The sequence below is a fragment of the Polyergus mexicanus genome, unplaced genomic scaffold (genome assembly GCF_030449975.1).
Source record: "Polyergus mexicanus isolate NDT 795.1 unplaced genomic scaffold, iyPolMexi1.0 SCAF_16, whole genome shotgun sequence".
Classification (NCBI taxonomy): Eukaryota; Metazoa; Arthropoda; class Insecta; order Hymenoptera; family Formicidae; genus Polyergus; species Polyergus mexicanus.
Genome location: NW_027223336.1, coordinates 1,181,725 through 1,197,189, shown reverse-complemented (window position 1 = coordinate 1,197,189; position 15,465 = coordinate 1,181,725). Strand labels below are relative to the sequence as shown.

General features: G+C 35.7%; 2 protein-coding genes across 6 annotated transcripts; one reads left to right on the top strand and one right to left on the bottom strand.

Moving 5' to 3' along the window:
- Window positions 1–3,410: 3,410 nt before the first annotated feature.
- LOC138940093 (uncharacterized) lies at window positions 3,411–11,824 on the top strand. 3 transcript variants are annotated; one of them, XM_070308629.1, is made up of 6 exons: window positions 3,411–3,655; window positions 8,049–8,279; window positions 8,456–8,607; window positions 8,731–10,936; window positions 11,119–11,266; window positions 11,480–11,824. In XM_070308629.1, the coding sequence occupies exons 2-6, from the start codon at window positions 8,063–8,065 to the stop codon at window positions 11,541–11,543; spliced, it is 2,787 nt and encodes a 928-aa protein (XP_070164730.1). In that variant the 5' UTR covers window positions 3,411–3,655; window positions 8,049–8,062; the 3' UTR covers window positions 11,544–11,824. The 3 variants fall into 3 exon arrangements, with proteins under 3 accessions (XP_070164730.1, XP_070164732.1, XP_070164731.1); XM_070308631.1 differs by having other exon boundaries at window positions 11,119–11,322; window positions 11,480–11,551; XM_070308630.1 differs by having other exon boundaries at window positions 11,119–11,340; window positions 11,480–11,551.
- Window positions 11,825–12,145: 321 nt separating this feature from the next.
- Window positions 12,146–15,104, bottom strand: LOC138940373 (odorant receptor Or2-like). Of its 3 annotated transcripts, none has more exons than XR_011447983.1 (10): window positions 14,944–15,104; window positions 14,703–14,822; window positions 14,426–14,543; window positions 14,015–14,279; window positions 13,792–13,929; window positions 13,597–13,687; window positions 13,283–13,419; window positions 12,790–12,922; window positions 12,515–12,710; window positions 12,146–12,421 (listed from the first exon to the last, which is right to left on the bottom strand). XR_011447983.1 is itself a non-coding variant. In XM_070309215.1 (9 exons), exons 1-9 carry the CDS (start codon window positions 15,085–15,087, stop codon window positions 12,657–12,659), a joined length of 1,200 nt encoding a protein of 399 aa, XP_070165316.1. In that variant the 5' UTR covers window positions 15,088–15,104; the 3' UTR covers window positions 12,502–12,656. The 3 variants fall into 3 exon arrangements, 1 of the variants encoding a protein (XP_070165316.1); XR_011447984.1 differs by having other exon boundaries at window positions 14,015–14,231; XM_070309215.1 differs by lacking the exon at window positions 12,146–12,421 and having other exon boundaries at window positions 12,502–12,710.
- Window positions 15,105–15,465: the final 361 nt, after the last annotated feature.

The window sequence follows — 15,465 nt, the reverse complement described above, 5'->3', positions numbered from 1 at the left end:
AGAAACTGTACTAGGCGGACTTGCCCGCAAGCGACGCCTTCCATCGTTATTGTATTGTTAGAAGAGACAACTAGCCGATACACATACACACGACGCCTGTAGATATGCTATGCTAGTTTCTCGAACGATAAGAATGCAACGTTTCACGGACCGGACAGCGTGGGCCGTCCTGCCTCCGAACAATCAAATTTACTGCGAATGCAGGGGATTGTTCCTGCCATTTCTGCCCACTCTTGCCCGACTATTCGCCAATCAATTCGATTACGTTTTAATTCTTTGAAAATATTTTTGCGACTTTGAAAACTTTAGAGAAATATTTCTAATTTCCTTGCGTTTGAAAAAAAAAAAATTAATAATTTCGACCGATAGAGAAAATATTTTTACAGCTTTGAGAAAACTTCAAGTTTTGAGAGACGTTTCTAATTTTCTTGTGCCTGAAAAAAATAGATTATTAATTTCAATGGCGCAAAGAAATTATGGATTGCGGAAACTAATTTCAGAAAATAAGAGTTTTGCGGACGATATTGTGCCACCGGGCAGAGTAGATTCGATTCTTTTCTTCCTTCAATCTACACCTGGCGTAACTTCTTAAGCGCATGACGAAGACCACCCATGGATACGTCCCATCCGAACCCAGGTGGAATCATTAGAGCGAGAGATCGGCGCGTAGACATCCGCATGCGTATACCAGACTGTTAACATCGGTTGGTGTATCAGAATGTCATGCCGTCAAGAACTTTCGCTCTATACAATCTACAGTTTTTTCATTTTAACTCTTCGTCCATTCTTCCCATGTGTACTTTGCGTGAAACGGTTGGAAGGCGCTGCACGATACTGTACTAACAATACGCTACTGCTTTTCTCCCCCGTCAAGAACATTAATTTTTCACGGTGCGTGAATCTATTTTCCCGTGAGACTGCGAGGGTGCTCGAAGGCATCCCTCGAAGGCACGTGACGCGTGGCATCAAATGAAGCTGCCAATTAACTCGCGAGAGCACGTGTCGTACGTACATCAATTTCTTGTGCTTAAAAAAAAAAAAAAAGTCCAATATTGTTTCAGGACATTAGAGGAAATATTGAATCAATGAAATATACGAGATGGAAAATAAGACAGGGACAAAAATAAAGATTTCATATTATTTTCGCGTTCTCGATCTACTTCTACGATACACATACTCCACATAAAAACATTTACATTTATATAGTTATTTTAAATAAAGCAAAACTTATCTAGCGAACGTCAGACGGTTAATCGATTATTTACATTGGGACCATCGAGATCGTCGTCGGTTGAATAATTCGAGAAGTCACTGATCCGTAAAATGACTAGCATCGTGGGTATCGTCGAGAGCGAAAGGAAGTTCGTTGGGGACGGCCCACAGTCAAGGGTTAACAAAAGTTCGTTACAATTATATTCCTCGAAGTAATCATTTGTTCGAGAACTCGGGAAACATTGAAGCGGTAGCATGTATCATTCGCAATTTTGAAACGCCGTCACTTTCAAGCGATTAAAATAAATATTACGCGAGAATTTCTATCGACTTTAACACGTTATTCTCTATACATAGATATATTCGATTCATGAATATATTTATATGTACAATATATATACATTCAAGTATATTACTACCACTGGTCATATGTATAAATGTATTTAAAAAATTTATAAGTTTAAAAGTTTTATAAATATATTATAAAAATATATATTATATTTTTCTTTTAAAATTTTACAAAATAAATTCTTTAAGATGTGAAATTGTTAAAAATCATAATACAATGTAGAAAAAAACCGAGGAATAGCGTCAAATTAAATATAAACTCGATATAAATGATAGCGTATATACTTTTTTACATTTCTATTAACAAGATGCAACGCGATCATTAAGAGATACTTTCTCATTTAAGAAATACTTATTCAAGTTAATTATGTGTAGAGCTTTTACGAATTATTTATGATCATTTCACGAACGATCAACGTCGTTGTTAGTTTTAATTATTTTCTTAATTGCACAGCGCAACGACGGTACATTTAATTAGCTTTGTGATTGAGTCGATGAAAACAACAAATACGCGTAACAGCGGGACGTAATGATTGCGGCTGGATATTACAGCAAGGAGGAATGGCTGCTTTTATAGAGATACTGGTTTTACACTGCCTATCATTCGCCGATTGCTAAATAAGTCGATGTCGGCGTGGATTTTTTTTTTTTTTTTTTTTGTAATCGATTTTAATTTATTCAAGAAGGTTGCCCACGACCTGCACGACCTGTCTGGAGAGTCTGGACTATTGTTAATTGCGCACGGGAGTATCGCTCGTAGGATCCGATTATACGCATACGCTTTTCCGGTGAGGAAACACAATGTGCGTCTACTGGGAAGAAAACGAAAACGAAGACTCTCGATTTTCATGTTTTTATGAAGTCACTAAGGCATTTTATTATGTCATAAGATCGATACTTTTATGGCGGTGTCATAAATCAACGCTCCATATCGTAACACGTCCTTCCCCTTTCCCCCCCCCCCTCCCCTCCCCCCTGTCCGTGCTTCTGGTATTAATTTATCGCCCGTTTGATGACATGTGAGATTAGTGAGAATAGCGTAGGCCACGAAGTGTTTCTTACACGCCGATGTTTCGTACCCACGCATATTGCCGCGTTTTAAATTAGTGTCTTCGAATAACGCTAGTATATACGGGATGTCTGATTCGTAGGTATAGAGCAGGGTTTTTTTTTTTTTTTTTTTTCCTCGGTAAGAAGAAGAAGAGCAGATCTTTCGTATCAAGCTGACTGTATCAAGCACCGTTCCGTGCTCGTTCTCGCCAGTAGCCATGTTGAATTACAAGATGAGTCTATGGTGTAGGAATCGCTTTTTGCTCGGCTCAAGGCCTCAAGACCTGAGAGATGTGAATGAATCTAGAACCTGTTTCTCCCCGCATCTTCATCTCACACTTGCCCGACTTCTTCGCATTTCAATTTGAACGATAATTTTATTGAAAATAACATTCAACGTTCTTTTATTGCATCCGCATTTGGTAAATTTTTCATGCATCATACTCGTTATTGCTTCGTAAAAATTTTTGAAAGCAAATTCTTTTTTTTTTATTTCTATGAGATATGAAGTGCTTATGAAGTTGTTAAAAAAGATTTCATCGACACTATAAGTTAACGAAGATTAAGGAAAAATAGAAAGGGAGAAAGAGAAGAAGAGTAAATATCATTATCGTTGCGGATCGAGAGAGAGAGAGAGAGAGAGAGAGAGAGAGAGACGCACACACACAAAAATATTAGCCATTATTGTTAAAAGGAAAAAATACAGGGGCGAATGAAGAGTAGGAGGGATAAAAGGATTGTGTTCCTGTGCAGGTAGCGCCACGCGTAATCGGTACGACTATCGACTGTGTGATGCCGGCAGTTTCGAGCAAGTCTTGCCGGTGAACAGGTCGAAGGCGAGCCGGGGCTTCTTCCCTCCTCGTCGATCGGTGGCAGATATCGGTATCGTCCTTCCTCGCGTCGTCGAGCGTTTTATTTATCAGTGTGTTTCCGCATTCACGGACGCGTGATAAGATCCGAGAATTAAATCACCGATGTAACGTATCGTTTCAACCGCAAGACTATGTTCGCGCCCTCGACGAGCAATAACGTTCTTTGATCGAAGGTAAGTCTTCGGTCACCGTGTATATGCCTACTATTTTATCCTCCATTCATTTGCCATTAATAATCGCACAGGCTGTATCCTCGATATCGCGTTTCGCGATAAATTTAAATAGATCATGGATGATATGAAAAGTCTATTTCATTTTTTTACGTACTTAGAGGATAATTAGAAAAGTTAATTACTTGTTGATAAAACTGTATAATATCGATGATTTTGTATGCTCATCACTTCTTACAGTTTTATGTTCTCAATCGTACTTTAATTGTTACTGGATATCAACACATATTTCTGACAGAGGACATTGATGTAAACAAACGTCGTGTACGCACACATTGTGAAATTTAATTCCAAATTTTCAATATTACTAGAGATTATCAATTCTTGATCAGATTTCTGCTATTAATAAATAATAAAGGCAAAAAAATGCCTTTCTTTCTAGAAATAAAAATTATTAAATTTTGTCCTAAATTATTAAGTTTCTTCTCTTAAGCAAAACGGTATTTTCATAAAGGAATTTTTGTGGAACGATTCTATTCTAGTGATTCTGCATATAATTGAAAAAAAAATTGCGTGCAAGAAAAAAACTAAATGATATAAAAATCTTCATCATCTCAATTTTTATTTCTCATAACGGAATATATTCTGAAAGTCATTATGAGAGATTATCTTAAATTTTTATCTTCGTACTGAGCCTAATTACTTTGAAGAATATATCTTCGAAAAATAGAAACGAATTAAAGTCAATTGACGATCTTCGCTAACAATAAGTAATTTATTATTTATGTTATTTTATTGGTTTTTTAGCGCAACAAAAGCAAATATTTTTCCATTCGATTTTGCAGAAAGAGAAATAAATATTAATTATCTTTAAAACATATCGGTATAAGAAAGAAATATATATTAGATTGCTACGATTAGACATACAAGCCATAAATCTAAAGATATTATATATGTTTACGCGTATCCTTTATAGATAAGACCATATAATTGCGTTAATATCGAAATATCAAGGCTGATATTTCTAAGGTCATTAACAGTGCGAATCATATTTTTTCCACGACATATAAATTAATACACTTGAAAAAACATTAACTCTTTTACCGTGACAATTATCCGTAATTAAGAAGTGGCAATATATTATTATATTATTATATTATATATATATATTATTATTATTATTATATTATATTATATTATATTATATTATATTATATTATATATATATATTATTATATATTTTAAATATGTATCTATAGGAATATACATGCGAAAGGCATGTATTCTTATAGATACATTTTATGGAATGAATTGCATTACATAATAATATTATACCCATTACTTATTGCACGTAATGTATTGCATATCGCGCTTTCGAACTACGTGTGTAAACGATAAATATTCACCAAATCGATACGACTATCGCATCATGACTAAAGTGCACGGATGTGATGACACATTTCAACTGCGGTAAAATTTAGAAATATTTCGCAAATATTGTAGCTGCACGGTCCGCCGAGAGCTTTATTGTCGTAAGTCATGCGCAATCCATTTTGTACGATCCTGTTGGCGGTTAATATTATAAATAACGTGATTAACCAGCAGATATACACTATGCACAATGTATGCACTACGTACCGCGAACTCACCTATTTCAAGATAACGGTATAAGATCATAAGCGATGCGCGAGATGCATTACTGTTATGCAGTACGCGCGCTTTATTCTGTAAAATTAAACACGCCCCTTTTAACACTCTGACGGACAGCCGAGAAATATGATATTAATAATTGTATGTATTTTTATGAATCTTTACGTTTTAATTGTCGAGCGCGATCGATGAGTATGGTAGAAATGTGTAGAAATTTCACGCACATCATTTATAATAAAGATATTATTTTATAAAATTTTATTGTCAGAAAAAATATCTAATCTCTAAATGAATTTTCTGTCCCTCGTATTAAAACGCAAGGGTCCGCAGGTGCACACATTTTTACCCTCCATACGGCACTCATTATTACGTGTACTTATATCGGCCTCATCATTTTTACGCCTCACGAGGGAAAGTTGAACTATGCGCACGAATTATCCCTCGCTTAAATAGTTTAAGTAGGATTAAAAAAGAAAATATATAAAAATGCATTTTTAATATAAAGATTCTTAAAATACGGTTGAATTATAAATTGATCTGCTTCTATTAATAATGTAATTCGAGAGAATCTGGGCTCTTTATTCTGTGTCAATTATCAATTAACTCGCAACTCTTTCTTTACCAAATTCCCGAAATCTTTAGAAAATGACCTAGGACGTTACTCGTGTAGTGAATGTGCGGCTTTCGAGGACACGCAGCCTCCGGGCCGATAGTTTTACTTTCTACGGGATGCCGTTCGGTCAAGAGTAAAAAAATATGGAAAAGATGTATGCCGGGAATTAAGGAGGAGAGCAAAGAGAGAGAGAGAGAAAGAGATCCATCCGCGCGGGTGACCGAGATATATACCGTATTTCACGTCGATGAGTGACACCGATTTCCTTTAACCGATTCGTCGAAGGAATCGCGCTTATATTTTTCGAAGTCGTGTCATCGAGGCCTCGAATTTTGGGACCAGATCTGATTGTACAGAAGAAACTATAACGCACGCGCACAAACGGTCTCGTTATTACTTGAAACTATATGTCTGATCGATGATGAGAGTGATGGGTAGCTGCTGTCCCTTGTTCGCAAGGACAATGGACATCTGCTCACTGGTACGTATAGTGCTTCCCGAAAGGCACGGCAGGTTCCCATGGCTGAAGAGTCAGGTGTGTCTAACAGTTAGAGCGCGAGGGCTAACGCGAACCTTACAAAGAGAGCAGTTCTTTCTTTTTCTTTATTTATTTATATTTGTATATATATATAATTAACTTTATAAATATTATTCGAGCAATATAATTTTTAAGCTACGATCGGGCGTATCGTTTAATTTAAAAATTAGAATTTTAAAATGTATTTATTTTTATAATATTTAATATAATTTAATATAATTTGTTATTGAAGTTTATTTTGTTGTCGAAGCAAAAATCAAATTTTTAGCGAAGAATATCTATATGGATATTAATTTTATTCATTGGTAGCCTCGTCGAATTGAACGAAAAATAAAGAGGCTGTGTCGTAACAAGTTCCAAATTAGGACTTGGCTCTGGCTTCGCCAGTGTGTTAACAGTTTCAGTTCACTGTTTATCACAACTTTTGTCACCGACACAAGAGTTCTATATAAAACTTGAACGTATATAAAATTATTTTACTCTTGTAAGTATTATAAAACGAAATTTTGGCTAAAAATAATTGTGCTTATTCTTTTGTGCAATTTAATGACGGAAAGTCGGCCGAATATTTCTACAATTGAACACAGTTAAAGATATATTTATTTTGCTAATATGTATATGAAATTTACTCGGTCCTGTCATTCCAATTGAAAAGCCAGACAGATCCTTGCTTTCTCCATTCGAATTTGCAATCGCTTAGATTACATCGAAGATATCAACCGTTACCTTGTTCTCTTCTAGATGTACTCTTGACCAATGCTTTCAATTTAAGTCCCAGTTTATGCAGATGTATTTTCTCTTAGACGATAGCACGTACAATAATTCTTTCTTTCTCTTTAGCTGGAATTTGTCGTTATAAATTTTGTTAATTGTTGAATGCTATTATTATCGATATTCTTTTATTTATTTTCTAAAATATTTTTTTTTTAAATAATATTAAAATAGAATTATTATTCGTCGAGTGTAACGAGGAAATGTGAAAGATAACGTTTGATAAAACAATAGAGCTTGAGAGAGAAGAATCGCGGTATAACGCGATATGTAAAAATAAGGAATAGAGGAAAAGAAGGTATAGGCGGGTTCGTTGTTCGATCACCTACCTGCGGTGCTCCTCTCGCGGTCCATTTTGCTTTTTTTTTTTTATTCAAAAACGTGAAACAGACATACGGGCGTGCGACAGATGTACATACATACGCGATGGCGACCGTTTCGTGGACGAGAGCTGACGTCATCCGACGACAAACCTTTCAAGGAAGTCCGAGGCTGTCTCGCGAAGTCTCCCTTCCACGTTTCTCTCCTTTTTCTTTGCTTTTCTTTGCTCTCATACGTACAGGGTGTTCCGTAGAATTTACCGTAGACGATACCGTAGGATTTTTAAATTTGAAAAACCTTTCTTATTCAATATGTAATTTTCAATATTACAAGTATTGTTTACAACGAATTAAATACATTAAAAAAAAATCAAACAAATTCCGCAATTGTTAAAAATATATTAATGACATAATTCGCTATTTATGCTTTTGCCTGCTTAATTGAATACATTCCACGATTTTATCATGATTTATGTTAACATGAGTAAATAATTTTACTTGCAGCACACACTTTAACTATGCGTCTTTTCAAACGTTATACAGCCGATACGAGCCCGCAGCTTGTTTCGGCTGTATCTATCTCCCAAGATATTGCCGCTACTGTCGAAAGTAATACGCCTGAGACATCGGAGAAGAAATCAAAAACAGACGACAGATTGGAAAATAATCTTCCAATTAAAGAAAATATCGACACGCAAAAGGAACCGGTGGATTCCTCTCTTCTAACTCGTAAAGGTAGGAATATGATAAGTTACTTGTAATATTTACGATATTTTACAACACGGGGTGTGTGCACTTCAACATCCGTATCAATATATATTACTTTAATTTATAATAAGCAATAATAGTGAAAATTAATTTTGATTGGCATTATAAAATTGAATCATGCATCCCTGCTCGTACTTTGAAAGGAATTTCAACTTGGGGACGAAAGATGGGTCGGAGATGGGATCAAATGAAAAGGTCAGACAGTTCCGAATTGCTTTCGGTATCGCGACGGCGACGACGATGGAGCCCGCATCGGAAAAGCAGCTACGATGAAACAACGAACGAGAAAGAAAACGTAAAATATAATAACATCTTAACGCTTTATACGCGCAGCGTTACTTCAGCTAATAATAAGATATTGACCGAATAAATTTCTCATGGCGCGGAAAGTGTTATTCTGAATAATCGACACTTTCAGGGTAATAGCGAGTTCCTGAGGCCAAAGAGAATTCCCAGGGTAGAATCGTTGAGAAACTTCTTTAGGACTGGCGGCGATCTTTCTTTCAACTCCAAGAATGATGCGAAAAACGCGACGATACAGGAGGAGGACATTGTCGAAATCAGACACTGCCCGATGGAGAAGACTTTGAGCGAAGGAGCAATCAAGAAAATTCCGTTTCGAGGTATCTGCTCCGAGAATATCGACGATCGCGAATTCGCTGAAATCGATCGAGAAACATTCCTTCGTCAAAAGAAGTTACAGCTTAGTCGTAGCATTCAGGATCTTCAAGAGCAGCGACGAGTCTTGGATTATATACTCAAGAATCACGAGATCCTGAAGACGCAACGGGGCGATGCGTTCGCGAGAGAAACACTGGAGAACGTTGCTACGAATTCGAAGGAAATCTCCAATTCCGATTGCGCGTCTACGGAAGAAACAAAGAGCGTTTCGACGCGAATGTCTGATAATCAATCTGCTACCGTTAATGCCAATGAAATTAAGGAAAACGTTTGTCATCCTCATGGACCTTCCGCCGCGTTGACCGGTTTGGAAGATCTACTGAACAATTTGCGCATAGGTTGCGATGAAAGTGGCTACGATTCAGATAGTACACGAGCCGGCGCGGATTCGCCGGATAGTGAAAAATTGGCAGTGCCTTCGTCGTTGAAACCGCGTAGTTTCTCGTTAACGTCCGACGATTATCACGGTTTGCCGCTACTATTCCGCAGCGATGTCTCTCGAAAGAAAGATGCAGTGATCGAGTCAGAGTCATCCGGAACCTACACTTCGACAGATGTCGAGAAAGTCGACGCTGCGACAAACAGTACTTCCTTCAATGATTCGGCTACAACGCAAACTACCATCTTAATGTCGGAAGATGATACGGATAGCTGCGACGATGATACTTTCGCCGATCTTATGGAATATCAATCAGATTTAACGAGAACATATTCTAAGAGGGAAGCGGATTTCTTTCCGCAGTGTCACGAGGATCTAATGAAAGCAGCATCTTCCGCGACTCCCGCTCTGCTTGGCGAGGATTTAACGAAACTCAAAATGACGGAGAGTAATTATCCCGACGTTACTCCGACACAATATAGCACTTCTGACGATGCTGATACACGTGACATCGATGATGCCAAAACAAAAGTCGATTTCAGAGAGAGAAAATCTTGTGTAACGTCAACAAATCATGCATCTCAGATGATCAGATTTCAGAATTTACTGAAAGACAAAAAATATAGAAATCGCAAGTGCTCCAGTCCGAGTGTGTTACATCTTTTAGATCATGCCGCGTCTCCATGTAACGACAGTCCACCGGCTAACAAAGTCTCTTCTCTATCTGAGACGATGACTAACCCGCTACGATATTATAGCCCGAAGAGATCACGCTCCACTCTGGAACTCGATATAACGGACGTGACAAGGAACGCGGCAAAGAGATTGTTGACGGTGAACGCTTGCGAGGCCGCTCTTTCTACAGTTTCCAAGACTGTCAATAAAACCTTAGTACGACGTGAATTAAAAACGATGAAACTCACGGTGAACTATAGCGAGACTCCAGCGGGTCTTGGTATTTCGGTGGAGCGACACGAGGCGGCCAGGCCGTTTTATGTAATCACCAGGATGGATCCGGACGGTGAAGCAGCCAGATCGAGGCAGTTTTGTATCGGTGACGAGATCGTCCGAGTCTGCGGACGTAGGATACGCGGTATGTCGATGGCGGAGGCGCGAAATGCCTTACGAAGCTGCGTCGGCACGGTCGAGCTGCAAGTAGCGAGGGAGCCGAAGAAAATCGGCGACACCTGGGGCGACGTCTTGACACGAACTCGAAGCGATCCTAATGCGTGGATCTCGAAGAGCCAGAAAACCGAATTTCAGCCAGCTTGCCGTGCATCATCTTCGACGAACGCCGGCACATCTCTTGCCGTTGACGAGACGACTACCACTATCCGGAAAATAACGGGAATGAAGAAGTTCCAGATCGTGAGGAAGCGAAGCGCCGAAGCTCCCGTCGTTCAACGAGGTTCCAGTTTAGCTATGGATCTGCTGACGGTTGTATTAATAAAAGGCGCGCCGAAGAAATTGGGCTTCTCTATCGTCGGCGGTGTGGATAGCAATAAAGGACGAATGGGTATCTTCGTGAAAGATATTATGCCCGATGGACAAGCTGCGGAGGAAGGTATCGTATTTTTTCTATTCTATATATTTTCGAGATATTAGTGTGCGGTTTATCTTAAAATATGTATAAGATCAAATAAAATGAAAATAAAGATATACAGGAAGGGATAATAAAGAAAGATAAAAATAATATAAAGAGGAGAAAACAGTTCCCATATTTGTTTGCCTGTAATGTTATTAAAGGTACTCTCAGAGCGGGGGACGAAATTCTAGCCGTTAACGGTTCCTCGTTAGACGGACTAACGCACGCCAAGGCGTTGCACATGTTTAAGAACACCAAAGCCGGGAACTTGATACTTCACGTCGCTCGAAGAGACCCGACGCATAAACGGTTGTGTCACAAATCATGCAGTTTAGAGTAATGCAATGTTTAAAATTAACACACCGGTAAATATTAACACACCGGTTAGTTTTTGCTTTGTTCTATTAACAATCGTGTCCCACTGGACAATCTTTACTTGCTTGTTGCTTTCTTGTTTCTTTCATCGTTAATTAATAATTATAATTATATGACATCTAATAATGATTTTTTTCTATGTTGTAGATACATCATGCAATCAAAATCATATGATTGCCTCAACAAATTAACGAAGTCTGCCGACGAGTGAAATTATTGCCATTATTATTGTTATAGAATTAATCTCATTGCTGTAAACATATAATGAATTATTTTGAGAAACTTTTTTTCACATACAATTTTTTCTAGGATCTATTAAATTAGTAATTTATATTTCAAAAAGGTTATATGCTAATGATATCTTGCATTCAAAATAATTTACATACATATTGGTTAACATCCTAATATATTTTCAATAGTGTTTTATATACAAAAGTATATATATGTAGGCTGTAATCAAACCATAATTGTGATAGCAATCGATTATTTTTACCAATGGATAATATTTGTAATCCATTTCTTTGTCTAGATTGTTTTTTGACAAATAAGAATATTTAGCGCTATGTATAATATTGATTTTGAAATCTCGAAACAAAATCTTAGAGATGGTAATAATCTACATTTATTTACATTTATATATTGCATATTTAATTAACTTATTTTGTGTTTCAGAAAAAGGAGGAAAGCAGGGAAAATTAAATTACATATTGTTATTAAAATATTTGCATTCTAGGAATACAGTCTATTTATATATAAACGTTATATTCTAACGTTAGAGATGTTAATTAAGGAAATAGAATAGTTGACGCGATAACGATACTATGCAGCTTTATAATCATGTCCTGTTAGATGTAGTATGCTAACAATTTGGAATATGGTTTGACTTAACAGCATTGTAGGATTTAATATATGTTTTTTTTTAAAAAAACGTATTATTGAGTAAATCGAACTACGCGAAAATTAAAAAAAAAAATCTAGTTTTGTCCGAGAACACATGTCATTGATCGCGTATCGTTACTACAATAATTAGTAATTTTCATTAAGTTATTTGTTAAGAGACTGACATTACGAATGTCTACCTGCAAAATGCTGTGATATCAATTATAGTCGTATCGGCTTTGTATAATTATTATTGCTATATATTTAATAATAAATGTGATGTTGTTAAATATAAAAGTATACCTTTTTACAGGCTTCTCCCTTTTAATCATACTTCAAAAAAACTCCATGCAAATTTTTGAATTTTTATCTATAGTTTGTTGCCGCTTGAATTGAAGATGTATTGATCACAAGTACTCACTAAGCATTTATATTTCAGAATTAATTAATTTTTCAACGATAAGAATGCCGTGAAATAAGAAACACCAGTTCGCACCACCTTAAATCAAACAGGAATGCACAAGTCACTTCTTGTATATATTGTAAAATAATTTTTGCAGATTCTTTCTCATACTTACCGCGGCGAAGAGTGGCATCGACAACGGAAACAAATTACCTGCTGTCAATTTGCACGGAACAACACTTCTGTAAAGAGTTATAATTAACAATGATCTTAATCTTGGCGAGAATTTATACCATTTCGCTGCATATCTGCGAGAAAAAAAATATTTTTTAAAACTATTTTATATAAAATTTTCAGAATCGCAATGTGACGTAAATTAGGAAATATCGTAAAAGACTTTCTTAAATCGAAGTTGAACTTATAATTTTTAATATCTTAAATATTTTATATATCTCTGGGTATATAATATTACAGTCAAAGAAATTTTTTTTTAATTGCTCCAAAATCGATTTGCAAGTTTTGAAGCATATAAAGAACATAGCATTTAGAACATGATCGAAATTTATAAATTAATTTTGACATATTTTTGATAAGCCGGATTTCGCGGAACTATTTATAATATAAATATAAATATATGTATATGTAAAAATGTAAAAAATTATTATTACACTCGGTGGAATATATTCTGACTTTCGTTCATTAATTTCTGGCCGGAATAACACAGGATCATCAATTGTAGTAACGCTCCCATGATGATAAACGTAAATCTAATCATTTCTCCTACTTGATCTAACACATAGACAATCTATAATATATATAAAATATCAAAAATATTATATATATCCATCTGTCCTGTCTAAAATAATAGTTATAATTTCACTTTATTTTTTCATCATAATATATAACGAGGCCAATCATGGGAAGATTGGCCATTTAAAAATGTATCCTACGCGATACGTATGAATAATTACTTAACACTTACGCGAACTCCAAGCAGACTAAAAACTGCGCCAATCAATAATGAGAAGCTAATTCCCACAATTTTATGCGTGTCATTTAATATATCGACATACCTGCAAGATAACAATGATTTTAATGAATTACATTTATTTATTACATCTAGATCATCTTTAGCAATTTTTTGCCAAAGATCGAACGAGATGAAACTCGCACTTACTCTAAAGCAAGTTGATGTTTCTTCAAACACACAATGTATTTTTGATATATCATTTTCTCGTTGAATAATTCATACTCCTTATTCGCGTCATTTCCAGTCTCGTAGACTTCATGCGCTGCTACGTTTTCAATTTGTTGACTGCAATACAATTCTCGCGATATTTCGCGAAAGAATGTATTTCAAACGATTTTTTTTTTCACTCCCATTCTCATATCGTACTTACCCGACAACTTGGAATAAGCTACATGCGTGCGCGGTGCACGCAATGTGCATAGTATCAACGGACACCATGATGGTCATACCCACCGTGATCATGATAGTGGTGTATAAAAATATTTCTACAAAGTACTTGTTTTGATCTATCCCATATTCGGCGTACACTGCAAAGTGTCGCGGACGCGATTCGTTAAGAGGTAGCACGATATCGAGAAATATCGGTCCTAATGAAGGTATTGTAATAAACATTGACATCATAACATATATCAACACTGCAAATTTATCAATTTTATATATACATAATGTTTTAAATATATTTTTATACATAAAGAGTGTATTGATCATTATACGTATGTATATATATATATATATAATACATATACATAATTTTTTTTTTACGAAGTAACAGATCACTCACTGGAGTAAGATACTGTAAATCTTTGCGATATACCAGAATAAGTTTTCATAATTTGAACTTCGAATTCATTCGTAAATATATTCCAATGATTTTCCATAGTTTCATATAAACGCTGAAACTAATCACAAAAGGCAAATATGCAAAAACAATTATATGTAATATGTATAATTGTTAAAATAATACAGAGAGAGAGAGAGAGAGAGAGAGAGAGATGAGTAAATTTCATTTAAATAAAACTTAAAGATAAAATTAGCGATGTACATTGACGAATATTTACCTTGCTGCGGTACCAAAGCTGATTCAATAATTTTACAAGGAAAGCCAACGTTATAACCATTTGATACAGACATTCAAAAATCATTTGTCCACTATCTCTATGTATGTACAATGTTATTATCTGCGATTCAATTGTAATTTGAAAAGAAAATATATATAATATAGCAAAAATAATTTGGCATATGTGTGGATAGAAATTTTTAAAGACTAATCGAACATCCAGAAATTCAATCGATTATTACCTCAAACGGCAAATAACTTAACTCGAGTACAAAACAAAACATTGGTAATGAATGTCTCGCGAGCTTATGTTGGAATGGCCAAAGACCTAGCCATGACAAAAACATTCTATTGATATTGTACTCTCGAAGTATATTCACCAGCATGATTCTCTTCTGCTTGTGTGTTACGAAAGAAATGACCACGTGCGCGTGTCAATCGATCTTTACACATCTGAAGAATCGTAAAATTATAGAGGTGTCGGAAGAATTGTAAAATTATGGTATGTCAAATATATCTCTTATGTATCGTCAAAATTAAATTGCTACTTGGCTCTGAATTGCAATTTCTTACATGTCTTTTCAGAATGATATTTGTCGATGTTACGTGACACAGTAGCTGGCGAGGATATGAGAATAATAAAGAGCAAGAGAGCGCTCTGTTTCACCTTGTATTTATCAAGAAATTTCTCTCCTATTCTGCTATGTTTTTTTTTCTCTCTCTTTAAATATTGATAAATTCAGGTATGATCATTTTTTAATGTT

What these genes read in the sequence shown, in the direction of transcription:
- LOC138940093 (XM_070308629.1), top strand. Translation starts at nt 8,063, where the DNA reads ATGCGTCTTTTCAAACGTTATACAGCCGATACGAGCCCGCAGCTTGTT. An exon ending in CTCTCTTCTAACTCGTAAAG is followed by an intron (nt 8,280 to 8,455) that starts GTAGGAATATGA and finishes GTACTTTGAAAG; the next exon opens with GAATTTCAACTTGGGGACGA. An exon ending in TGGACAAGCTGCGGAGGAAG is followed by an intron (nt 10,937 to 11,118) that starts GTATCGTATTTT and finishes ATGTTATTAAAG; the next exon opens with GTACTCTCAGAGCGGGGGAC.
- LOC138940373 (XM_070309215.1), bottom strand. Translation starts at nt 15,087, where the DNA reads ATGCTGGTGAATATACTTCGAGAGTACAATATCAATAGAATGTTTTTG. An exon ending in AGCTTATTCCAAGTTGTCGG is followed by an intron (nt 13,930 to 14,014) that starts GTAAGTACGATA and finishes ATTGTATTGCAG; the next exon opens with TCAACAAATTGAAAACGTAG. An exon ending in AAACATCAACTTGCTTTAGA is followed by an intron (nt 13,688 to 13,791) that starts GTAAGTGCGAGT and finishes GTTATCTTGCAG; the next exon opens with GTATGTCGATATATTAAATG.